The sequence below is a fragment of the Haemaphysalis longicornis genome, unplaced genomic scaffold, assembly GCF_048455015.1.
Source record: "Haemaphysalis longicornis isolate Haplotype H1 unplaced genomic scaffold, Haemaphysalis longicornis Haplotype H1 scaffold_2, whole genome shotgun sequence".
NCBI lineage: Eukaryota > Metazoa > Arthropoda > Arachnida > Ixodida > Ixodidae > Haemaphysalis > Haemaphysalis longicornis.
Window position 1 is genome coordinate 30,586,030 of NW_027526295.1, and position 26,338 is coordinate 30,612,367.

The 26,338-nt window shown below is 42.4% G+C and overlaps 1 protein-coding gene across 22 annotated transcripts in view; it reads right to left on the reverse strand.

Annotated features, from left to right (window-relative positions):
* Positions 1-26,338, reverse strand: part of LOC144168811 (coiled-coil domain-containing protein CG32809) — a 119,106-nt gene that overhangs the window by 21,472 nt on the left and 71,296 nt on the right. For 19 of the 22 annotated variants that reach the window (XM_077697789.1, XM_077697792.1, XM_077697800.1 and 16 more), the window contains 9 exons: positions 24,477-24,575; positions 22,724-22,878; positions 18,091-18,206; positions 15,315-15,445; positions 12,824-12,899; positions 12,298-12,381; positions 9,551-9,659; positions 2,273-2,322; positions 569-608 (listed from right to left, as the gene is read on the reverse strand). In XM_077697789.1, coding sequence (XP_077553915.1) covers positions 569-608; positions 2,273-2,322; positions 9,551-9,659; positions 12,298-12,381; positions 12,824-12,899; positions 15,315-15,445; positions 18,091-18,206; positions 22,724-22,878; positions 24,477-24,575 — 860 coding nt within the window. The remainder of the gene's footprint in view (positions 1-568; positions 609-2,272; positions 2,323-9,550; positions 9,660-12,297; positions 12,382-12,823; positions 12,900-15,314; positions 15,446-18,090; positions 18,207-22,723; positions 22,879-24,476; positions 24,576-26,338) is intronic. The other 3 variants (XM_077697801.1, XM_077697787.1, XM_077697781.1) reach the window with 2 other exon arrangements.

Genomic DNA, 26,338 nt, shown 5'->3' on the forward strand with positions numbered 1-26,338 from the left:
CATTTGCAAACTCATTGCTAATTTTATCACACTTTGAAGTACAGAATAAGAAATTAACAAACCCCGACTGAGCACCTGCACCCCACACACGCAGGTAAACCAAAATAGAAACGTTCCCAATAAATATGACTTCAGTGCTAGCTTACAGTGGCAATCGAATGCCTGCCCACAAGAAAGTTTTTAATGCTCGTTGACTTCCTAAAATAGGTTAATCTAAAGCTGCGAACACATAAACTAGAATTATAGCACAGAAAACGACCCCTTGGCACTATTTTAATTACATTTAGAAAAATAAAAAGCAAAAATCCAATGCAGGAGTAAACGATATAGCATAAAAACACATAATGCATTATATATATTACTCCATGTACTATGTACATGGCTAAAGAGAATGCAAACAGCAATGTGCTCGATGAAGAAATTCTTGGCGCACTTAAGCACATAATAACGATACCATTTTTTTAATTTGCTCCAAAGGTGCAAAGCTAAGATAAGGAGGTTCCCAGAGCTTCAGCTGCCGACCAGTGAGCTGGATTTTAAGTTTTGGCTGCATTCTGCTGACACCAACCTTATCCGACCATCCCAGAGTGGAGTACCCTCTCCACAGGCTGCATTGTTGTTGGGGAGAGCAAAATAAAGGAGTAAGAAACTCAAGGACTCGTTCCACTCAACCCACGGCCGATTACAACAAAGCACGGGTAAGCAGGAAAAATAAACAGTTTGACATCAAAAACAAACACTCAAGCATAAATTAATACAAAGCTCAACAAACAACCAAAAAACGATGCTGCTTGAAAAACAGCTAAAGTCTTGATTACACTTCGTCATACTGAATCAAAAAAATTGTCTTAAAAAAACTCTTACCCGAACTTTACATTTCTGGGGAACAAAAGACACTGCCTAAGTGTTTTCAGACATACCAAAAATTGTCATAGAAACACTTTCCGGAAAAACCTTTCAATGCAAAAAACGGGCGAAAGACCAATAATTCTGAAAAGAGTCCAATGCAACGTTGACACGAGACAAAAACGAAACAAAATCAGAACGGAACCAATATGCAGAACAGAAACACCGGTAGCCGCTTGAGGGAGTACGTTCGAGTTCTATGAATTTTGGAAACCGACGTCCAAACAGGGAGCAGAATCTCGCTGCTCTCAGGGTCATTTCTCAAAAAAGACCATGCCAAGAAAGCTCCGGCTCATGCGAAAGATTGCATCATAGTTGGGCAAAACGAGCATGCGAGAACATTCGAGGGGCCCACTGCTGTTCTGCAGAGGTCTTGTTTGCAGTAAGGTGACAAGTGTGACCATCACCCTCCCTAGTAAGACGCCATTCGTCATTTTATTGCCCACGTTTGCTAACAGTGTCTCCACTGAGAAATTTGTCGAAGAAGTACTTTGTCATAAATTATAACATTGATCAACTGTACCTAACTGCAAGACATTATGGTGTGCTGTCGACATGCATTTGCGCAAGCTGAAAATCCAGCTCAAATAACCAGTCTAAGAGGTGAGTGCTAATGGCTAAAATGGCCATAGCCTGGTATACCAAACACTCAGTGAATTATTTCGCTGCAAGTGCACTTAACAACCAAAGTGAGAATATTACATTACAGTTCATTCTATTGAGCTGCTGCTTCGCAGCACTGGCCACTTGCATAGTTAGGACAAAAGCTATGGCGGCTGAGTTAATCTCACCTAAAAATTGGCCTTGATGCAGCAACACGAATCAGACCTAATAGAAGTGTTTTGCTAAAGCGATTTCCATCAAGACCTCCTAGCTCAATACTTCACCAATGCAGAATACAAGGAGCTAGCAAAATTTACGACTTACCTGCCTCAAGGGCTAATACCAAACGCTAATAAGAGAGCCAATCTTTCAGGACTTTGTTAAGATTTTGTTCTCACGCAAAGCAAACTCCGAGCATTTACACAATATACACGATCAATGAAGAAGCTTGAAATACAGAAACAAGTCTGCAAAGCTACACATTGTGCTGGGAGCTTTCAATTGCTTGAAGCTCCACGGCACGACGAATGGCGACAAAGTTGAAAGGGGTGTGTCTCCACTGGGGGCGCGCCAACAGTGCGCGGGGAGACTTTGGTGTCGTACTCCAGGCACCGCAAAAGGGGGGCAAACGAACAAACCGCATCCCAGAACAGAGGAGAAGGGAAACCAAGGAACGGGCCGAAGGGTGAGCGGCGCTACATGCAGCCTGTAGCAGCACAAGACGAGGATGAAGCAAGAGGCAGAACAAGAGAACCATAGTTACTCTATTTTCTCCCGGAAATTAGAACTCCACTTCCAAGCCTGCCTGCTTGACTAACGGGGGAGGAGAGAAGGGCGACAGGTGTCAACAGGCGCTCTGCACACACTGGCCCCACCAAGAGGGGCATGAGTCCCCGCTGCTGCTGGCCGCACGGGGGGGCGACGCCAAAAACTACTGGGCGACGCCGAAATTGCGCACACAGCGCCCGCAAAAGAGAAAAGGAGGAAAACAGCTGCACAGCCAGACTGGGCTGTAGATCTAACCCGATGCAGTCATGTTTCACGCTCCATGTAGGAGGACGACCACTCGCGAAAATACTGAAATTTGCTTTCTATCAGCCAGTAGAGGGCACAAAACTTGTTCATAAGCCAGTGCTTTTAATGCATGCTTGACCATACAAAACATCAGCAGCAATAAAAACTACACTATTTCAACGTGTCAGTAATGATGTGCGTCAGATGCCCAGTACAATGCACTAACGGCCATATAAACCAGAAAAATCCGAATCGTCGATGTCTCATGTATGTGTGCTCTTAATGACAATTTTGAGATCAAATGGCTTACTCGGTAATAAATGATATGAAAACATACAATCCCAAGTACTCATGCGTGCTAGTATTATTGTACAATAACTTCACAGGGTGTTTCACACAAATTGGAACACGTACTGGATAACAAAGGTTAATTTCCTCAGCATTAAGGCAATTATACAGTCATTCAGGGTGATATATACCCCTTCCACCATTGTTATATATGGTTTTTTGACTATATCATTAAAAAAATTTGCGGGGTAGATCTAGCTGAGCAGTCATAATTAGGGACGCTGCGGTGTAACCGAAAACATTTAAAATTACTGAAATTTCCAAAATAACTCCTTTAAGAAAAAATTTGACACTCAAGTGAACTATCTGAAAACATGAAAACAGGACAAAACTTAGGCCAAGCTAGCCTGCTGATTATAACGGCAGCTATGCACACTTGACATTGTACTGTACTGTGTAATTTGACAGCTGAGACCATGCTCAGCTGTGCATGAATTTATGCAAGCCCCACCAGATCACTCTACTTAGTGAGTTATCAGTAAAGCTGCTAAAATTATTCTGCAACAATATTTTTATGGAAAATGCTTCATTTGTGGTTTTTGTTAGTAGTTCAATGAAAACGTTATTACTTTCAAACGATTTTTTAGATTATGCTTAAAAATAGCATGAAAAAGTTGACATCTCCCTGAATAACTATAGTAGCTTTGCCACTCAATTCCAAATTTCTAATTTTAATGCTCCGTCTCGTTTGCATAAAATATTCTGTAGTGTTAATACATACAATGTGACCTTGGCTTGTTTAGAGTGGGAATTGTAGAGCCCATATTACACAATTCACTTATTCCCAATCAACACATCATCTGAGCGAGATGGCAATCCCGGTATTTTTGCCTTAGAAGCAAGGGACATCTGAGGGGCTTTCAAATAGCAGCTTAATATCAAGATGGGACTTCATATCTATTTCTGGGTCTACATCTGTGGAAGCAAAAATGACATTCAACATCGGATGTTCAAAAATTACACCGCTGCAGATGTTCAGAAGACATCCACTCGTAGACTTATTTATCTTTGTAGTGACCGTGCAAATTAGATACGAAACTTACACCAACACTTTGCACAAACTTCTGTTTAAGCTCACACGAAATTAACTCAAGTATTTGCAAGCCAACACACTCTTAATGTACGTGATATAACTGCTCTATCTTTCCTAAATGTGTTCGCTGGGACATATACATTTTGCTACTAGCCCCCTACCCTAGCCAATAATCTTTTTTAACACAAAAAACTGGTGCTATACAAGATAAAGCCATAAAACTTTTTACCTCATTCCCATTTCCCATGATACATCTTAATCGGCTTGCTACATAGATGAGCGGCTACTTATATATTGTCAACAAAAATCATATAATACTGCAACTCTAAAACCAATGGAAAGCAGCAAACAGAATGAATGTTCATGTAGGTTGAAGTGAAATATGCTCCTAAATATATCTGCATACACTGTCATCCATAAGCTGGCTTTGGATAGCATAGCAGTGGCTATCATATGCGCTAACATGACTTCAAATTATTTCTGCGTAGATATAACTGTGGAGAGCCATAGTGCATATATGCATTATGTGTAACGTTGTGAAACACATGTGACAAGTGTGCAATTTTTGGACGTGGAATAGGGCATAAAAATTTTAGAACAGGATGTCATAGGGGCACAAGTGGGACATCTACAAGACCTTAGACAGATGCCCTGTGCATTTTGATACAATCGTACACGCAGGAGTCGTGATCCAAGAGATATTAGGTGGATTCTGCGATGTCAGAGTGATAAATGCACCAACGCTTTTCGAAAGGGTGTTGTGCCTAACCTAAACCGAAACTATTTGGTTTAAAAATTCTAACAAAAGTATTTCTTAAAAACTTCACAAACACCTAATCAGGACCTGAACTGAATTTTGATTGTTTGTCTTGGAACTTTGAGTACGTCAGCAAAAATGTAAAGGTGCTAAGACAGACAATTTTCATGACACTACTTTGTGCATAATTCTAACAGCTATCTTTATATTTAGCTCAAAACGAATAAAATTCTTCACTTGAGCAAACCCACTTTTTGGAATCCATTGTCAAAAATTTTCACAACTACACATAAACACTACAAAAAATACTGTTTTCTCTATTTTCTGCAATTTCTTGGGGACCGTCTCAATGGCGTATATTGTTTTCATGATAAATTTGGTCATTTGCACTTTTAACTGCTATTTCAGCACCACCTGATATTTTGAAGCAAAATCAAAAGTTGAAAAACTGAAGAAATAGACAATATGGAAATGGAACAACTGCAAAAATTAAAAATAACCAGCTGTTGTTAATTGTGAAAATATAAGATGTAAATCTGAGACACTTTTCGCCTCAGTTAAGGAGGGGTTTTAAAGCTGTTCTAGACAGCAGCCCATGTATAATGAGCAATCCCTAGGAACAGTACCAGCACCTAGCGCAATGCGTGGCTTACTGCTTGCTGTAAGGATGATTTGCTGTTATGGTGAAGCAAAGACTTGCAGCTGCAAATGGTTCCCCCATTAAGTCAGCTTCGAGGCTCCTATTCCTCCGAGCTGCTCCTAAACAGAGCCTTCAACATGACTGCATCGGCCTTTTGGGCAAACTTATCGTTTGGCGCACTGACATAATGGCAGGTATTCCAGCACCGTCTTTTAACTAGCAAACTGCTGGTCTCTGTGTTCACGTAAGTTGCCCAATCGGTGCCCTGTTTTTCTTTTCACACATCTCTACGAGTGCACGCGCCATCTAAAACGTCTAGCAGGGTAGCAATGCCACTCACGCAAAATTTATTATTCACACACGAATCGGTAGCTCCAAACATGCTAAACTTATTTATGCTTGCGATGTTACTATCAGATTACAACCAAAAATTTTGCGAACATTGATCACTTTTTTCGCGTGCTCAAAGTTTAAGATCTCAAGCAAGACTACCAATCAACATTTTCAATGACATCGCTTGAACTGCAATGGTAATTTTTGGTGTAACAAGCCTTTTTGCAGGCACTACGAGGTAAATTTTTCAAAGAAGGCTATAAACTAAACACACAAAGGCCAGCCATCCTATCAGCATGAAGGGTAGAGCTGCCTTCTTACCGACCATATGTTCGGTGCATATTAAAAAATAGATACTGACACACAATTGGTGATAGATTTTTAACTAGCAAGTAGAAAGTTATCGTGAATTTGGGCATCTGAGCCATACAGTGGCTTTATGTTGATTGAAAATTGGAAAAAAAAACTACAACTAAGAAAATGGAGGAAATGATAAATTGCAGAAGCACAAACAAAAATCCATAGGAAAATGTTTCTCCCTTTTTCGTTCTAATGATTTAACCAAGACGCTGTGATAAATACCTGCCACTGAAAAAATACTGAAATGTTTGTTTTTTTCACAGGAAAACCCATCTTGATAAACTCCATAACTTGCACAGCAAAGCTTCTTGGCATGTGAAGAGGCACTCCTGTAAGTTTGCAGTTTAAACTGCCAACTAATCTGAAAACTGATCCTTGAAAAGTAATAGAATTGCAGAGTTACTGTGGATGCCAGTGTTTCGCACAAAACTTTGTGCCTCTGCACCTTGCACTTGTGCAATCCTCCGATGAATTTCGTAGTGTCAAATTTTTACAGCAGTCACAAGGTGTAGGTTTGAATCCGCTGTTACTGCACCAGTTTTTCATGTGCAGATTACATATTTTGACAGATCACTAGCTTATCCCTTCTTTCTCGCTAAAATAGTTATAATAAATCTCCTTGTCTATTCCTGCACAACTTCGAAAAATGCTGATCTGATTCAGCACTGAACTATTATTGAGTCTACACATGCATGTAAATTGACAGAATAGGCAAGTGACAAACATTGCTAGAGCAAAACCTACTGTCTATCACAGCGAGCATATAACCTTGCTATATAGTCTAAAATGCAAGAAAAATATAGTGATTGAATCCTTTAGTGTCTAACACATGTGCCCAAATGCATGTATTCCATTTTGGGTACCAAAACGTTATTAAGCTCAAATATTTGTTTTAATTGAGCAATATTATTAACAGCTCGCAAAATGTGGAGCTAGTTTTTCAGATGTATCTAGCTTTTCTGGCATTTTGTGATGAACCTGACGGCCATACCTGAGAACATATTGAGTGCAGTTTAGATTTAAATTTACAGATGTTCAGATGTATGCTATGCAATATCCCTATGAAGTAAAAAGGTGTGCATAACTCACACTCGCATGTCATACAGGAAAAAATTTTGACCAACAGCGGAAGAACTACCTCCATGGATGTAACTGATCTAAAGGCCACATGTCTGCCTCGAGAAAAGGTAATTTATGAGAGCTCGAAGCACAGCCAAAAAGAGTTGTGTGTCACAATGACAGTAATCACAGGCTGTGCATTCTGGCACATAACTAACGAAATGTTAGTTGCTCCCTTCACTCCTCCGGGATTAATGGAAGGGCAAATATGTTCATTCCTGTAAGAATTTTTATAATGATTGCCCACTCATAAGCTTTGAAGTGGCCATGAAGACAAAATGAAAGTTTAGTTGGTCAAAAATCTGCTTTGTCCCTGTAACAAGCATTCCCATTTTATTGGGGACAGAAATACGAAAGAAAGAAACTGTCATCTGTGTCCTGCTCAGTTTGAGAATAAAAAGAGGCAAAGAATTTTAAGGAGTCATGAAGACAAAATACAAGTTTGCGTTATTCAAAAGATTTCGTGTTTTATAGTGCCCCCAGCGCTTGTCCAAATAAAAACGAAGCTTTAATTATTGAGAAATCCATTTTTTAAGTAAAAATTCTGATTTTGCCGCTAAATAGCGCGTTTTCGTGGTCTGCAATGACATCACAGGAACCGACCACTCTGCTAGGGTGGACCCTAGCTTTGCAGCGGATCGGGAAGCCTTGTTTACCGTTAGGGAACCTAGATGGAAACACCATACCGTGGCAAGCCATTTTCTGCCTTTGGTTTGTTTTTCAACGTATTTGCACCGGGCTTGTTTTTGTTCAGGGAGAAAATAATCGTCTCGTGAAACATAGTGCTCGCTCGACAGATATGGCCGTGTAAGACACCGTTGCTTGCGTCAATCGGCCAGTGTCATTTGAGACAACCTAAAAGCGCCACAGTCCTGTGCAGCTAAGCCAAGCACGCACGCAGTACCAACAGCAGTATGCATCGGTACTTCTATATTTACGTGTGCTTTCATAACTTCCACAGTTTGTCCCGTCATTCTTACGGCTTTAAAAAGAATGTGCCCTAAATTTAGGCGCACATAGCTCATCGGCAAGATTATAAGCTCTGCCTAATTTGCGTTTGCTTTTGCCACCCTCCGCCAATCGCAGAGCTGTCTGATATGACATCATAGGTTCTGTTGCGGGAAATGAGCTAGTGGGTCGCATGGCCATTCCCTTTTTTCTTAATTGTAAAGCTTATTTGAGCAAAGTTTACTATAAAAGTGCTGTCAGTATGATTCTAACTAAGCAATCTTTTGAATGAGCCAAACGTGTGCTCTCTTCATGCCTCCTTTGAATGGCTGCATGTACTTTAGAGCAGTGTATATTAATACAATGTTAGTATGAAGCAGGTGACTCCTTAGCCAATTTTCGCCGCTTTTCTATGAAGTCACAGAATCTTCTCTGTACGGCTGCTGACCAAACCAGCCGCCAAGAAATATCCCTGGCAGATTGTAGTGTGGTCCTGAGTTCTATTTGACAATATCATCTGAATGCTCACATTTGTGTGCAGTTAAAATACTGATAACTAAATTTTGGCACTGACCAATATTACCCCCCCGTTGTGCGAAATTTGGAAGTGTTTAAATATTTCAAGTTTCTTTTACTATAAAAAATTGTCTTTCGTGGTTGCAATGGAGCTCACTGAGTTAATACCAAACGTTAGTTCTTTGAATTTGAAGTTGTATTTGGTCTTCATGGTCCCTTTGAAGGCCACTAGCCTCATGCAGAATACATTTTATCTTGCAGATAAGCACAGGAAAATAGTTAAGATATCGGCAAATACCGTGCAAATGAGCCTCACAAACCGCTCAATGGTTCTGCGCAAGTGTGACAAATAAGCAAGAACGTGACGAAATCTTTTCAAAAACGAGGCGCCAGTTTGATATGCTACAGTGTGCCAGAAAAATCCTCATATTATATGCAGGTTTTCATGGTAGCTAACAATAAATGCTATTAATGAGCTGCTAAGAAAGAAAACAAGGCAGAAATTGCAGCTAAATTTAAAGAGAGGAGGCATTATGTGTTAGCACTCTAAGCCGGCTCTTACTGATCGACGATGACCAGTATTTTTCGACAAGGTACACCATGTTTTTCAGTTCAGAAGCAGCAACATCGTGTCCACTAAAATTGCACTGTCATTAACAATTTGTCATCACCTTTGTAAAAACATGCATTTGTTGGCAAAAATTCATCAAACTTTGGCCCTTTTCATTCATTATTGCAAAGTATTCAGAAACGAACAGGCTTGAAAAACCAAGATTTGCAACACACCCCTTAAGCAAGACAACAGTGCCCACCTATGCAAAGCTGTACAGTGCAATATCAAACTAGACGTCAAAACAGCTTCGACTGAAGTGCAACAATCTGAGTTACTTATTCTGGTTACTACTTTATAGAGTCATTGTCAGTCATAAGTAACTTAAAAGCCAAATCAAGTGCAACTAAGATGAGAGCTCACCCGGGCAGTGTGTGCCTCTCCGTCGGAGTAGGGTCCATCGGCTGATGCTGCCTTTTCGGGAAGCGAATGGGCTCCCCCCGTGTGCCTCTGTTCTTGCACTGACGCCAACCTGCGATGTGATAGCGGCAGTCTCAAGGGATGCTAAGATACATTTACGCAAATATGACAGACACAAACTGCCATCTCTGTTCTGCTTAGTCGTAGAATAAAAAAGTCATAAATAATTTAAAGACTTCATGTACTTTAATGCAGTGTATATTAATAGAATATTAGTATCATTTCTGGTATGAAATTAATAATTTATACATAACTCACAGCAGATTGAACCTCAGCTGCAGTACTCGTAGCTTTCTTCGACATGGTAAAAAAGCGCACTAAAACGAGGACACAAGAAAAATGCGGTGACACGGGACGAGCGCTAGGCCCTTTTTCTTGTGTCCTCGTTTTAGTGCGCTTTTTTACCATGTCGAAGTCCCATCACCAACAAGCCCAAATTTCTGCCCTGAATCGTAGCTTTCATATAAGACCAGGTTAAAAAACAGTCAACAGGTCATTTTTTCTGTAAAGTGGTTCACAAGATGTTCAGGATCAGCAGCAATAGGTTAATGAGGTTCGTTAAACTCATGCACTAAGTTATATATACCATAAAGTTCAAAAAGAATACCTCCACTGTGTTGTTGCCCATCACACAACGTGCTGCTTTTGTCTTGTATAAATATTTTACCATGCTAAGACCCTTACAAAACCATCACATGTCCTATTAAAATTACATTTTTTAGAAGGGCTTCAGAAGCCGGGATGTTCCTTCTAAAAAAATGTTCCTGTATTCAAATGAGTAGTGAGAGTACCGAGACGAAGATACATGTGGCAATACCAAAACAAAACCTGGTGGCATCAAGGCGAAGAAAAAGCCACAAGGTGCAGAGGCAAGGCTGGCCAAGGCATGAAAGAAGGGAAACATAAACCAGGCTTCAGATGATGACTATTCATTATGTCTCGAGAAGGAGGTAAAGATGTAGACGTTAGAAGCAGCCTCACCATAGAAAACCCGGTTTGCGGCAGCAGCATGCAGCCAGCAGTCAACCACAATGCCAGGGTACAAGACCGAATCCACTGCATGTTCTCCAAAGTAGTTTCGGCCCAAGCAAATCACCTTTGCACTTGCCAGCCCCTTAAGGTCAGGCACTGGTGAAGCACATACATCGACGCCGATTCCTGCTGGTCTGCTACTGCTGCACCGCTCACTGCTAGCCACAGCCCCCATTGCCAACCGACTGCAAGCATCCATACCAGATACTGTGAGATGGTTGTTACCCCCCACTTTCCTCCTCTCGGTGCCAAGGAATTTCTGCTCAAATGCTTACGTTTAACTTCATTTAGAGTTACTCATTTTAAGTAGGTTCATTCAACCCTTATTTACTTCAGTGTGATACGAGAAACAAGTTATGGTGTTTTCATTTTCTTTAGTGTGAGAAGATAAATGGCCTATTGTGCATCAGCATTTAAAAATCTATTCACACCATGACAGTCCCAAGAATATGCCCACAACATCACAGCCCTATATCGAAAGAAATCGTCGACAAATCTCATCCGGACACCTCTGGTGTTCCGATTTGAATCAAAACTGGAGATACGACATAAGAGTAGTTCGTTGGGCGAGTTGGTCATTCGTGGTGTAACTGAGCGCGAAAGGAAGGACAAATGAGTCCCGTGTCCCGTACACTTCGTTCGACCTTGTTCCTTTCACGCTTACACGATGAAGATACCAGTACGGTTCTATTTGAAAGATAAAGTGAAGCCATTGTGAAACTATTGAGAAGCAGTCAGGACATTCTGCCAAGAAACTGCCGATAAGACATTTAGGGTTTTAAAGTTCTGCATGCATGCAAACAATAAGCCTCTAAACAAGTCTTGGCTGAAGCTTTCAAGAATGCCTTCAGGATTTGTTTGCCAAGCACCTTTGTTCTCTGAATGGGATCTCACCACCAAAGGAAAATTTCTCAAGCGGTCGTGCCAGTACGTACTAAGTTTTGTGTCTGAGTCTTCAGTGACTCATTTGAATGATATTATCCCAGTATGCTTTAAGCATCACGGAATCTACACATGCCAAGATGGATCTGAACATGAGGAAATAAACCACCACCTGACCTTCTAACCAGGGAACCGGTGACGCGACTTAAAGCTTAGAAAAAAATAGCGGTCAAAACGCTCCAACTTATCTCAGTGAGCGATAGCAATGAGTGTTTCAATGGGTTCAGTGATGAAGATTGAGGGAATAAGCACAGGTGTGCCACTAATGATTTAAGCGCAGCCACTTTTTAGTCGTTCTACCACCAGACCCTAAAGTTCACCCATCTCTTATTTGTACTCGTTATCTCCATAGCTCTGGTGGCTGCTGTCTCAGAACATTATAGTGAATGCACATAAGTTCAAGAAGGTTTCTTAGTATCACTGTTTAAAACTGTTGCAGGTGTCATCCTCAAATGGCTCAGGCATAAGCACCTGGTAAACAAAAATTACTCTGCTCTAATGGGCGATTTAAAAATGTCCACACACCCTAATGCTCTTGAAAGGGGTGTGACATGATTTTGCTCGAATTTCCCGCATCTCGCACACATTCAACATTAAAGTTGTTACCACATTCACCAACTTTTTCACATTTTTGTTTTTGAAATTTCTTGCAATTTGCTAGATGCAAGCTGCTTTAAATGGCAAGTCATAAAAGGCCCATAAAATCTGCTGCTAACCTTTTCAATGTGACTAGAGTTCCTGTGAGTTTCTTGCACCTCCTAAGTGCGTTTTCTAGCCTTTCTGGTTCTTCCTTGAGAAATCTGAAATGAAATGCAACAAAGCATGATTAGGACGCTTGTTGATGCAGCTGTCCCAATGTAGTTAAGAGCAGATACCACATCTGTAAAACAAGTAATTCAAGTTTGCATGACTTGCTGTCATTGGTCTAGCGGTAACTTTCGTTTACGCAACGTAGTTTTTGGAACTAGCATGCTGCTGCAGGCACAGTTATTTCATGTTTCTCCAGAAAGGGGCAAACAGTAGCGGGAAAAATAATGTCTATTTGAATATCATTTGTAAATATTCATTACCATTTAACCAACTCTGCACTAACAACAAGCCAAATTTTAAAAGAGTGAAACTGAAGGTTTTGTTTAAACACTGATGTGCCCTTTGTGGCGTTCAAAAAAATTTTGTTAATGTTTCCATGAGAAAGCTTATCGCAACTAGAGAACCAAAAAAGAAAGCAAAACGTTTACTCACTTTTCCTCCCTAACAACAACTTCCATTTCTGCTCCCATAACTGATTTCAGGCTGTCTTGTAGATTTGGAAACCGCGCTGAAAAGTGTCAAGAAGAGAATACAAATTACAATGCACACAATGTTTTACAACAAAGTGTGAAGCAACTTTTGACAGGAGCTTTGTTATTCTCGCACAGATTTTTAGAAAAATTGACAGATGTAAAATTATATTGAAATCTATTTCCAACATGGAGTGAATACCGCCACTTTGTTATTTACACTTTTTTGTATTGTATACTTGTAATGCAGAAGGTAGAAAAAAAGACAGGAAGGTCCCACAGCACAAAATTCACTCAAAGAGAAGTGCTAGAGGTCGAGCGCGGGTTAGATTTTTTTAGCACAAGGATGCACGCAGAGTTTGTTTGTCGCTACATAATCTCAAATTCTACATCGGGCAAACGTACAAATAATCATATTCCCAATTCTCAACACTAAAGTAAAAAAATTCGTTCTTGAAGGAGTCTGCACTTCAAAGACGATTACGTTTTTTTCCTTATGCAAGGGTTCATGTATTTATTGAAAAGTTGCCTTGTATCCACTCAAACTAAAAAACTAAAGACTGAAAGCTTAGTAGGAATATAATGATGAACCAAGGTATTAACCAAAAAAACACGACACAAAATATCGATAAGGGAAGAAAAGCAAAAAAAATTTGCCACCTTCACAATTGAGATGAGAAGTGAGGAAACAGCGGAGCTTGTCGTCTTCACAAGCTTTAACTTGGCTTTTCTTAGGTTCGCCCATTTAATCCGACTGATTCCACTAAGCGGACGCAACTAAAGAGCTCTGCTGTTGAAAACACTAGTTTTCACACCTCAGACGTGTGCACCACTTCACTTTCTCTCAACATCATTACAGACCACGGGATTTCAGGCAACTTCCTATCTTGTTCCGTGCACGTACTCCTATCGCATTACTTTAATATATGAGATCAAATTTGAGGTTAAGAAGGGCTTTTGTAGTATTTTTATAGTGCTTACAAATGCCTATTTAAGCATTTTGCTCAAGAGCCAGCAAATGCCTATTTTCAAAATCGGCACCCATAGGATTGCTAATTATTAGCCTGAAGTTTGGTTTCGAGTGCAGAGTGAGATCGTCAGTCATGTTACCGAGCATCCCTGACGGTTATGATTTCTCTAAAGTTCAACCTAGCCTTCTAGTTCCACCAACTACCGGAAAACAACCGCTAGCCAGCAGTGAAATGGGACACGCTGGCCAGCATACGCACTGACATGGCGCAAGCAGTTGGCGAACGCGAAACGGCAAAACTGCGGACAATTGTCAGGGGAAACTAGAGCGAAGAACAAAATAAGGACAAATGTTATGTACACTCGGCTTTAATTTCCGTCGTGATTCACTTTTCTTCCTTGGCGTTCACTGCCAGGGAAAAAATTGGGTTTACATGATTCGACCCAGCCAGTAGCAGCGCTTTTTTAGTGAATATTCCCAGTTTTCATGTATTCTTTTCCATGCATAGAAGCGGCAGTGGCCATTGAACATGATTGTGAGCAGTGAGTTTGTCGACTTAAGCTGATGATGATGATAAGGTTTAACATGCTCAAACTACTCAGGTTATTATGCGCGTCGTAGTGGAGGGCTCCGTATTAATTTGACCACCTGGGGATAAATGTCGAACACACGGGCGTTTTCACTTTTCGCCTCCGTCAGAAAAGCGGCCGCCACGGCAAGGCCTTGAACCCACGTCCTTGGGCTCAGCAGCACAACGTCGTACCCACTGAGCCACCGCAGTGGGTTGCTGAATTAAGCCAATGGATCATCGTTAGTCCAGAAGCTTTATGGGACAATTTAATGCCTATGTTTAAGTGTTGGTGCCTTTGTGTCTTCCAGTTCGACTGAAAACCAAATAACTAACAATCCGTAATTCTAGAACTTGAGGCTTGATATCGATGCACAAGCAAAATATGCAGGAAGCTTTTCCGAGTCTGCCAATGGCTACTCGTGGCTTGTGTTACTTAGTACTTGTGCAGACTTGTACTGCTGGAGGGCAATAGGCATGCTTCGACATACATTCTGGCGACATGGCACTACATTCCCACAATGGCTCTTGGCCCCCCTCAGCGTGAGAGTTCTCACTCAATGACAAACTGTAAGATTTTTGATTACGTCTGGAATGAGGCCAGCTCTGCCCCAAGGCCCCGATGGTCAGCGGAGCATGTATGACTGCCGTATTTGCTGTCAGTTTGTTAAACCGTTTTTTGCGACCTGAATCAAATATCACATTTCTCCTTTGCAGACTCCAAAAATATTCTGGTGGTTTCATAGCAAATAATGTCTGCCTGCACCATATTTAGCCCATGCAAGTTGAAGCAGCAAGAAGGCTGCTGTTTATTCCAGCAGTTTTCAACTGGTTGCCCACTTCGTGCCACATCACTAAGAACATGAAATGAGGGCGACAAAATGCCACTGTGAGCACACGCCAAGGAAGACTTGCCTTTCAGGTCTGCTACTGTCTTGCTGGCCCTGCTGAGGACCAGAGCCATGCTCTCAACGTTGCTCATGTTCACTCGGCAGCGACGATTGATCACGTTGCCCCTCAGCTCTTCAACTTGACTCTCGAGGTCGCTGCAACGAAAAAACGAAAGTATAAGCATCCGATAATCCGCACAAACACTGCCCTTTAGATGCTTACTAACATTTTTAGTTTTTTATCATCAGGAATTTTACGTTTTTCAAGAGATTCACTGGTGAGGTGATACAACACTGAATTTTTTTGCAACCATAAATACCTACCGGCGTAAAAGCGCGGACAAGGAGGTAGGAGATAAATATAACAAGAAATAATTCAATGCCGCAAACTTCCAAAGTGCTTTGCGACAGCCACTTTTAAGTTCAAGAAAATCAACCTAAATATAATGTTTAAAAGAAACAATACATTGTGCACAGGAATACAAGAAAATATGACTTGACCCAATTACCTTCCAGTCCCATTACATAGTGTAGCACGTAATAAAAGCACCACTAAAAGACACCAGGACAACACACATCTATTGAAAACTCCGTTGTATAAATTAAAAGCAGTAAGTAATACTGCAAATATTTGCCAAGTTAAATGTAAATCTTTGGCCACTAAATCAAGAATCAAACTATCAGCAAAGCAAAACAAAAAAGAAGCATGCTACGAAATCATTATCTCAACTTCACTGGATAGACATCCCTATAAAGCATCCTTAAAGTCTCACACTAATACAGTAGAACCGCGATTATACGTCTCTCAGTTTTATGATGACCGCTTCTTAGGACGGATCAGCAGTGTCCCAGCAAACTACCATAAAAATTATGCACTAAAAAAAACCCGCCCGCATCTTCCCACGGGGGGAACTCGAGTAAATGCGTCGCAGAGTGGTGGGGGTATCCTGTGAATGTTGCGTAATTGGGTATGGTTTGGGAAAGCTTAATTGTTATTTCGTCTTTATTATTCTTATTTATTGAATGAAGGAGAAGCGAAGGCAAGGAGTGTAAAGTTAAAGTCTGTCTTTATTGCTTGGTGCCGTCAAGCAAAGCGTCAAGTCAAGCGAAAGCCAAGCAAAGACGCCCTTGACTGAATTCCGAACGCGCGCTCCGCCGCTTATATACACACCGCCTGCGTTCCAGGGAGAGGAGTACGGGGGAGAGACGCGCATGCGCACACTTCCGTACACAAGCGCGCGAACTTTCCACGCACGCACCACGCCGTTATCACGTGTACACGCCCTGCCGCCGTTACTGTTGAGCGCGACGCAGCGCACGGGTAGCTACGACGCATGCGCGCACAGACGCGCTCCCCCCGCACCGCCGCAGCTGTTGTTGAGAACGACGGAACGCACGGGGTACACGCGCTCCTCCCGCACCGCCGCACCTGTTGTTGAGAGCGAGGAGGGTACGGGAGAGAGACGCGCACCTGCGCCTCGACGCGACGCGCATGCGCAGTGAGCGTGTGGACGGCGCCGACAACATCGACGAGTGACATCGCGAGCCTAAGAAATGCTCCGCATTTAAAACTCCGTTAATAGAACGGTTGGGAACACGCGGTCGCTTCATACAACAGATGCTGGCACGGATAAACCAGCATTTCTCCTGCCCTTTACGCCGTTTCGCCACCTTGTCACGATCTTTATTTCTTAACCTTCGTTTGATTCTGCTTCATGTGCACAGGTAAACCGTCCGCGGTGAGTCAAATCACTTGCTGAACACACTTGAGGCAGCAGGCAAATACTGGTGGGTGGGAGTTAATCTTCGATGGCCCCAAGTGGTATGCGAATGCGCCATCTGTAAGAAGTCAAAATCTCTGTGGCCGGCAAACCGCGAATTTGAAGCTCCCATCTAGCTGACAAACGTGAAAACACATACACCGCAACCCCACGGTGATGACAGAACACCCGTTTTCCTTACCCTTTCGATCCAATGTTTCCCTTTCATGAGTCTCTTTCTCGTTGTCCATTGTTTCAACTTCCGCATCGCCCCACGGTACGTTCTTCCCAGTTTTTACAGTTTCACAACTTGATCCCTGCTGATGACGTGGCTTTCAAAGCTGCATTGTCGCTTTCTTCCTCTTTTTCCCACCTTTCCCGTTCCTCTCTTCCTATCGCCACTTCATAGTGCCGTTCATTTCGCTTGGCTTTGGCAGTTGCACACTCCCCCCTTTTCCCCTCTCAATTTGCTTAGCCATGTTAGCCTTCCAAGCTTACATTGCACATGCAAGATTCACGGCTGGTGGGCTAGCGCCACACATGGGGGTTTTGTGGTGACGGCGCATGGCGGGTAGGCTACCGCAGATTTCGTGGAGGGGAAGAAGGCACAAAATAGGCATTTATATTTTTTAAGAAACTTGGGATTTTAGCTAGCGGTTCACAGATTATTAAATTCACTAAATATAGTAGTTTACATAACTTCTTATTGCACCTATTCCATGAGACCGTCTACTAGCCCGGCATTTACCTTTACTTCGCACCATGGTCCTACGATGCTTTCGCAAGGTCCCTTGAAAGTCGTGTTATCCGGGTTCCACCTTACTATTTCATGCACACGTTGGATGTGTGTACCAAGCGCGTTTCTGCAAGAATTCTGCAGCAACCACTACGAATACTTTGGCCCCCGCCATGCCTTATAGCCTAGGGCAATAAAAGCAGTGGCCGTAGCACTGACCACGTTGCTCGCCATTTAACGATTGGTGACAACTTCATGCTTCAATCCAAGCTCCAGCCAGGCATAAAAAGCATCGCTATGCTTACGACAGGTCTTTCTCGAGACGTGTGACATCTTGTCTGTAGAGGTCTTCTTCCCTAGACACCCGGAGTCGTTCTGCACAAACCTGGTCTTCACCCACTTGAACAGCAGCAAGCATCACCTGGGCCCAACAACACGAACAGCCAGCTTTTGAGGCTCTGTGACTGAACATGCGGTATTCAGTAATACACAAGCAGTTATCATTTATTATTGGGAACAAAGTAATCTTTGTGGCAAGAAGGGCTTTCTATCAGAAGAGATACTTTTATGTTGTGGATGCAGCCCACGTTGTAAATATGTCTGATACAATTTGGTTCAGTTACGTAGCCCCTACTAACACGTCACTTCTCAAATATGACACCTAGACAAACTGTGGTTGTTCTCCTGAAGAATATTGATACTGAATACAGAAAAGCAATGATATAACAATCTACATTATAATGAAGTTACAAATGATAAGTAACGTAATGCCCAGTGTAATCTCTCAAAGGGTCAATCCTAACAGTGTAACTTTGAAAGACTTTCGTTATGCTGACTCGCTGTGCCAGACACCTTTTTAACCTAGCAGGGGCACCCACGCAGTGATACTGAAGCCAAGATTGAAGTCCGAAGCAACCTCGAAGTGCTCGCTGCACAAAATCGACTGGGGCACGCGATGCATACAATTCCTATGAAATTATGATTGTGGTGTAAGGCCAGCTCTGACTACCAAATACATGCAAAGTACAGTAACATATCACTCTCAGATAAAATAAAGTGCCGTTCCAAATGCGCCCTTATTACTGAAAAGTGCACTGGTAACATTTCTGCATGCCAAATACAGAATTTGGACACAACAAATTTCCAATACTTACAACGAAGTAAAGGGCTCTTTTTTATGACTTGGTTATACCAATGTTTGACTCTGTACAGTCTGCAGTTTTCTTCTAATAAAAAAATAAGGAGGAGAAACATGCATCTTTGTTCAGGTAAAGATTTTGCTTCAATGGCAGAAGAAACAGTACTACATTATTAGGGCTGCTATGACATGTTACGCAAACATAACGACCGTCGAATTCTACATAACAGTGAACCAGTATTGCACTTCCTTTGGCTTAGCAGCCCGCTGTACAGATGTATAACATCCTAAACGGTGAGTGCAAAAATACTTTGATATGGAGAAGGGGCAAATACACCAACCAAGGGCATTTATTGAAAGAAACACCCTTCGTTGTTGTATGTGCCTCTTCCTCAAGTTTAACCCAACCACACAGAGTGCTGTCAAAGATGTTCATATTCATCTACTTTGATATGAATTTTCAATAGGGACGTAACCTTGTTACATGCCCTGTACGTGCTATGACTACAGCAAAAAGGCTGAATGGGTGATTATATTTGTCTTTTTTGTTGTATACTGTCTTCTGACTTTTTTTTTTCAATTTTCTAGAAAAGTGCAACCTAGGTTGCTGTAGTGATATGACAAAATCTTTCAGTTTTCAGATATTACATAAACCACATAAACACTCTGCAGTTCATCATACTAGCGATTCTGCAAGTGAGCTTACTATTACCCTGTGGGTGGAAATAGTTGGTGATTTACTCACACCTTAAAGTCCGCTAACTGAAGTACTCTAATGATCAATACAATCTTAAATACACCCTTTTACTGCCACGTCAGAAGTGCAAGCAGCTGTATTGCTGTAGGTCTGTGTAGCAGTGTGGTGTCGGTGCCAGCGTGTCCACGACAGTGTCGCGATGAAACTCCGCGGGATGCGAGTGCTGAGAAGAGGCCTCACCTTTTGCCTTACAACCACCTTACACTGGATTATACCATGTCATTCATCGCAACAAAAAAAACCTTCACCCTACAAATCAGTAGCAAGGACGTCCGCGTCTCCATCAACCGACTGAAGCCATCACACGCCCTCTACCAGGAGACACCAAACCTCTGCGCGCATCACGTAATGCGTCCACAACAACCTTCGATGCGCCCGTCTGCGCCCTACACCACCCACTTTGGACACCCGGTTCGGTTCACCAATTTTCCTCAATCCTGAAACCGGAGACACATGTACGTCCGAGAGATCTGGTTTCTGAAGCGGCTCCGCAAAATATCTAGCAGGTTGGATGCATGCGGGAGTAGCTGACGCGACGAATCATCCGGCAGCCTTACTGGTTCTCAGGGCGGTGACGCGCGCGGGTACGTGTGCTTTTCTGCTCATCTGTTTGACCCTTGAGGGCTTCTTTCTGCATAAGGGGGTGGTGTGGGGTGAGTGCCGGCATGTCTATCGCCGTTTCCCAAAGAGAGCGCGTGGCGCGAAAACAAGGTTACCCGATACCCACTGGCTTCGTAACTCAACATGCGTGGCGGGACGCTGTAAGCGCACGCCATCGCAGAAACAGCGCATTCCGCCACGGAGAGGAACAGTTGCACGTTGCTTGCAGTGAAAGCAATAAACGCATGTTTTACCACAACAGTTAGGTGTTGGTGGTGTCAATGGAGAACAAACAATTTTTGTAGGTCTGCCAACATAAACGAGCCTACTTTGGCATGCACACGGTTCTTTCTCAGAGCAGTTAAAGGCTACAACGGTTTGAACGAGATAAAAATAATCTAAAAGGGGACACGCAGACAAAATACAAGTTTGTTTGATTCAAGAGATTTCGCATTGTATAGTGCCCCCAGTGCTTGCGCGGCAGCAAAAGATGCCGTATTCACTCAGAAATTAATCGATTCAGGTTAAATTTTGATCTTCCGCAAATTGTGTGTTGTCATGACGTCTGACATGAAGACACAGCGGCGGGTATTCAAACAAACTTCCACTGCATCATTAGGCCCTACAGCCTTGCTTACCGTGAGACCCCCCAGATGGCGCTACCATACGGAGCCGCGGACCATTTTCCGCAGTTGCTTTGTTTTTGACCATATTTTCACCTTGCTTGTTTTTGTTACGGTAGAAAGTAATCTTTTCATAAAACATGTCGTATGCTCGGCAAACAGGGTCACGTAAGACAGCGTCGCTTGAGCCAATTGGTTGATGTCATGTGAGACAACTCCATAGCGACCGGCAGCTGTGCAGCTAAAACAAGCATAGTGCGCCTGGTATCAACAGCAGCGGTCATGGTTACGGCTATAAAATGAATACAGTTGAGCCTCGTTGCAAGGAATACTGATCTAGCGAATTATTGGCTATAGCGAACTACATACGAACTTTGGTTGGTCCCGCTTCATTTCAATTATTCTTTTATAACAAAAGTGAAACTGTGAATGCTGCACGCGCTGTCGGATATAATGAAGAAATATTTAGTCAGTAGGCTGAAAAGCTACTTGGAAAAACTCCCGGCCCAAGAAACTGCAGAAGTAGAAAAGGCTTCTTTGTTGGCGGACACTGGAAAACTGCATCCTGCTCAGTGCTGTGAATAGCCAGTGGACAAAGATCGCATCCTGCCTCGAAAAAATAGGAACAAAGGTCTGTGTTGCAAAATGAACTTTGTTCTCTTGTAATTTACCGTTTCACGTTCTGGTTCATTGAGCTTGAAATGTCACAAGGAGAAACGTAAAGGTTACGTTGTTTATACAGTCGAGCCCACTTATAACAATACCGTTTATAGCAATATATCGGATATAAGAATGAACAGCTACGGCACCGTTAACATTTGTATTCCTTCTATGGTGAAATAAACCGCTTATTACAATGCTCCAGTGCCACGATATTGGTTACAACGATTGAATTCGATTATATTGTGCACCGAAAGTGCAACAGTAGCGACTCTAATGACGTGGTTCCGCAGCCTACTCAGGTATAGTGTCTTCGTAGGAGGGCCAATGCGTGACACAGTCCCTCGGGGACTTTGGCTCCACTTCCGCCAAGGGCACTTACCTTAGTTAGGTGAAGCTTCTATAGATGCTCTTGGAAAAGATTTCCGCTAGCTTCACACGCGGCAAACAAAGGTGACCGACTGAGGCTTCTTTTCCGCAAATTAGTAGTAGTGCGACCTTGCTGGCATGCGAATAAAATGTTTTGAGCTCTGTTGCGTCTTTTTATTTCGCAACCCGCTTATAACAATTATCGGTTTTAACGATGGGATTTCCTTGGCACTTGGATATTGTTATAACTGGACTAGACTGTAGTAGGTTCGAGGAATAAAATACGGCGTTTTTATATCAAGGATAATGTGGGAGCCAGATTACCGAATGGTTTGAACCAATTTTTAGCTCTACTATTACAACGCATATTGGATATAACGAACTAAATTGCTGTCCCGATACTTTGTTATAACGAGATTGTAGTGTATGCGTCACATTTAAAGCAAGTAACTTGTTCGGAAAGCTTATAAGCCCTGCCCGATTTGCGTTTGCCTTTGCCGGCTTCAGCAAATCACACAGCTGGGCATATGACACCATAGGTTCTCTTGTGGGAAATGACCTAGTGGGTCGCATGGCCATTTCCTTTTTTCCTAATTGTATAGCTCATTTGATCGAAATGCATGTTAAAAGTGGGGTCAGTGTGGTTCTAACGAGGGAATCTTTCGAATGATCTAAACGTGTTTTTTGTCTGCATGGCCCCTTTAAAGGGGTTCACTCAGTGTCTATCCATGCTCTATGGCCAGAAACAAGACGGGAGGGAAGCCTCCATTTCAGCCAACTCTCTGCGTTACCTTGATCTTGAGGCAAGTCTCTCGGATCATTTCCCGGGCGGTGACGGCCTGTGTCTGCGTCATCCGCCGTAGGTTGCGTACTTCCAACCGCAGGTCCTTGGTCTGCTTGCGCAGCAGCTGCAGCTGGGAGCACGCTTCCGCGGTGAAATGGATCTCTGCAGAGCAGGGAAAGAGCAGATTATAAGTATAACAAAGAAAAACATGTACTACCACAAAAAACAGCACAGCTCAAAGCGAGTTTAAAAGTGCCTCCCAAGTAAATCGTGATGTACTGTTGTGATGCATTGAAATACGAACAATGCAGTTCGTGGATTTCGGTACAGGCTGTGCATCCTGGTGACGGGCAGCATATGTGCAGTAGGTACAAGTTGAGAGAGTTTGTGAACAACGTTGATATAGAACGACCATGGTCTTTCTATCGTCTGTTGTGCGCTCAGCGCAAAATGAAAAAAAAATAAAGGAAGATGGCTGCATGAGCCCTTTATCACTTTTCACAGCGACAAAGATAGATCACGCTCACGTGAGTGGGCGACGAACGCGGCGGCGAGAGAAACCAAAATGTGTACGCACAAAATGAGTCTTTCCATACCAAGGTTGGACACGAACTCTTCTAAAATGTTCTTACTGCACATACGTTGCCAGAATGCGCGGCATGTATATTGAAAGCCACGCACTCCATTGTTCGTATTTCAATGTATCACGATACTAAGTTCCCAATTTTGTAAGTGGTATTTTAAAACTAAATTACGAAAAACTTGCCTATTAAATTGGGTATGTGTCACTTTTTTTAAACTGTTCGAAGGAATGGCAACGTCTTTGGCTGCTTGTACATGCCCACTACAGGGTTGTATCAAGTTATGAAATGGTAATGCCTATGTATTCGTACACAGGCAGCATCTGTAACAGGAACTTTTGCAAGGATGCCCCACACCTGCTAGGGTTGAAAATAGATTTAGAAGTTAACACTTGTGCAATGGGAAGCTAGTACAGCAGGATTTCTTGTTAATGAATTTGAATAATTCTAGCAGATTGATACCTACCGCAGTGGTGGAGAGAGTAAAAATATTGAATGTGAGACATACAAGGTTTAAAACAACTCATAAATTTGGACATTGGGAACCAAAGTATTAACGATATTACCTGAACATTCATTATTACACTAATTCAAACCTTGAATATTCGTTGTATTGACACACATGGTATGTATGTAGGCACAATCATGTGCAAGCATTCGTGGTATGTACATAGAATGATGCACGAGACCTTTTATTTGCTTTGTGAGTGAGGTTACAGTTCTAATGGTGTTTTCTGTACCCACACTGCAACTGCAATTTGATAGTTGAGAAAAATTATTTTAAACTAAGTAACATAATTTGGCCCACGCATAATTAGTGAAAACATAGCATTTACTTTTTTGCTAGAACATGAAGCTCATACTACGAAAGTTGCCCACCTTTTACCCATCCAGACCAAGCAAGCGTTCATCCCAATAGGATTGATTCATTACAGGCGAGTTTGATTGAAAAATATGGTGCATTTCATTCCATTCTTCAGGCAAGCTTAGTAGCCGAAATACAGAAAAGTTTGTTGCAGCTGATCACTTGCAAACGACCCGCCGTTTTCACTTACTATTCAGCCAGCACTTTCCCTGTACCGTAACACATTCTTTACTGTATGTAGTACAGGATAAAAGCCATCCCGTGTGCTCGGAACGCTTCCCCCCGCGGCGTGTGAGTGACGAAAGAGGCCTTACCTTTTCCCGGAGACGAGGAATGCTGGCGCGACTCAAGAGCGCAGCTGAGGGAGGCCGGCTTGGGTGGCGGAGCTGGCTTTGAAGGCCGACCATCCTTGTCTGCAACGAGAAAAATAAGACGAAGATACGACACAGCTTGGTTTTTCTGTATGAAAATAGCACTTTGCACATGATGCATCACCTGAAAGCTCTTGAAGCTGCAAGACAGATGAAAAACACACATTTGCTCATGCAAAAGACAAGCAAACTTTACGGTCATTGCATGACTTTCTGCTGAAATGCACACTTATAGTTGAGGCGTGCGATGGTAGTTTTGTAGAATGTATAGGATATGGCCCCGAAGTCTAGTGAGAGTAAAAAAACTTTGATGCCTACAAAGCGATATACCTCCACACAGGGTTGAAGACGATCTGCAAAGTTTGCTTTAAAAAAAGTAGAAAGGTACAGAACTGCAAAGTCCTAAGTTAAGCAGATTATTTTGCAGGTGTAGAAGGTATATGGGTGAATTCCATTTATCTGTGTAGATTTCACAGCATTCAAACCTAGCAGGAAGCTAGAGAGAAGCACAGTGTAAGGAACTGAGCTCATCGAACAATGATGAAGCAAACCAATAAACTCTGACGGTCTCATAAAAGCCCCAAGTTTTGGTCTTAACAATGCCAAATAAGACTTTTACATATACAGTCGAACCTCGTAATAGCGAAAATTGCTACAGCGAAGTATCAGCTATAGCGAACAAATACGCGGTTAGTTTGGCCATACTTCTATTGTTCAATGACACCTATTCTTTTTATAACGAAAGCGAAACCTAGAGAGCTGTGGGAAATCAGGTATAACAAAGAAATATTTGGTTTCCGCATTAAACAAAACTCGACAGCTAGCATATTAAAGGAAAATGTTTTAAGGAGCGGGACAAAATAGCTAGTTTTTAGTAGCTTGAAAGACTGCACAAGTAGAAAAGGCCCTTAATTGCATGGACACTGTGGAAAACTTCATTCCGCTCAGACCGTGAAAAGTTACCAGGCGAAGGCCACATCCTCCTTCAAGTAAATAACAACGAAGGCCTGTTTTGCAGAGCGAACTTTCTTCTGTTGTAATTTCACGATGTCACGTTCCGGTCTGGTTAGCTTGAAATGCCACAAGAAATCAGATAAGGATTACCTCGTTTATAGTGAGTGTGAAGCCTAGAACAATGCGTTTTTGTATAAAATTGTTGCACGACCCAGATTGCCAATTAATTAGAGCCGATTTTCACCCCTTTGGTTACAATGAATATCGAATATAGCGAACTAATTTACTGCCCCGATACTACTTTGTCATAAAAAGGTTCGACTGTATAAGTAATTATAAGTATGTACAGTAAAACCTCCTTAAGGCGAACTCGCATATCTCGAAAAATCGGCTAAGTCGAAATTTTCCTCGGCACTGAACCATTTCCTACAAGTCCCATGTATTTGTTGCCCTTTATTTCCAAGTAGTTTCGGGCCAAACTGCGGCTATCTCGAAATCTCGACTGAGAATCGAACGAAAATTCTGCCACCGAGGACCGTTTCACAAGGTTCGTGCGATGCTGCCGCGCCCAAGACCCTCAATTTTTTTCTCGTTTAGCCATGCGTACCACAAAGCCGATGTTTTCCCCGAACGTGAAATCTGAGCCTACAGGCTTATCAACTTGGTTAGGCAACCCTGTGGCACATCATGTAATGGTAGAGACATGCGCACTGCAGCAGAGGTACAGTTTACTAGAAGATAGAGGTGTGACGTGCGGGGAAAAACCCAATGGGGAGCGCGGGTCGCTTTTGGGATAAAAAAATTGAATAGAGCGAAGTCTTTCCCTGGGGAACTCCTGTTGCAGCCAGCGC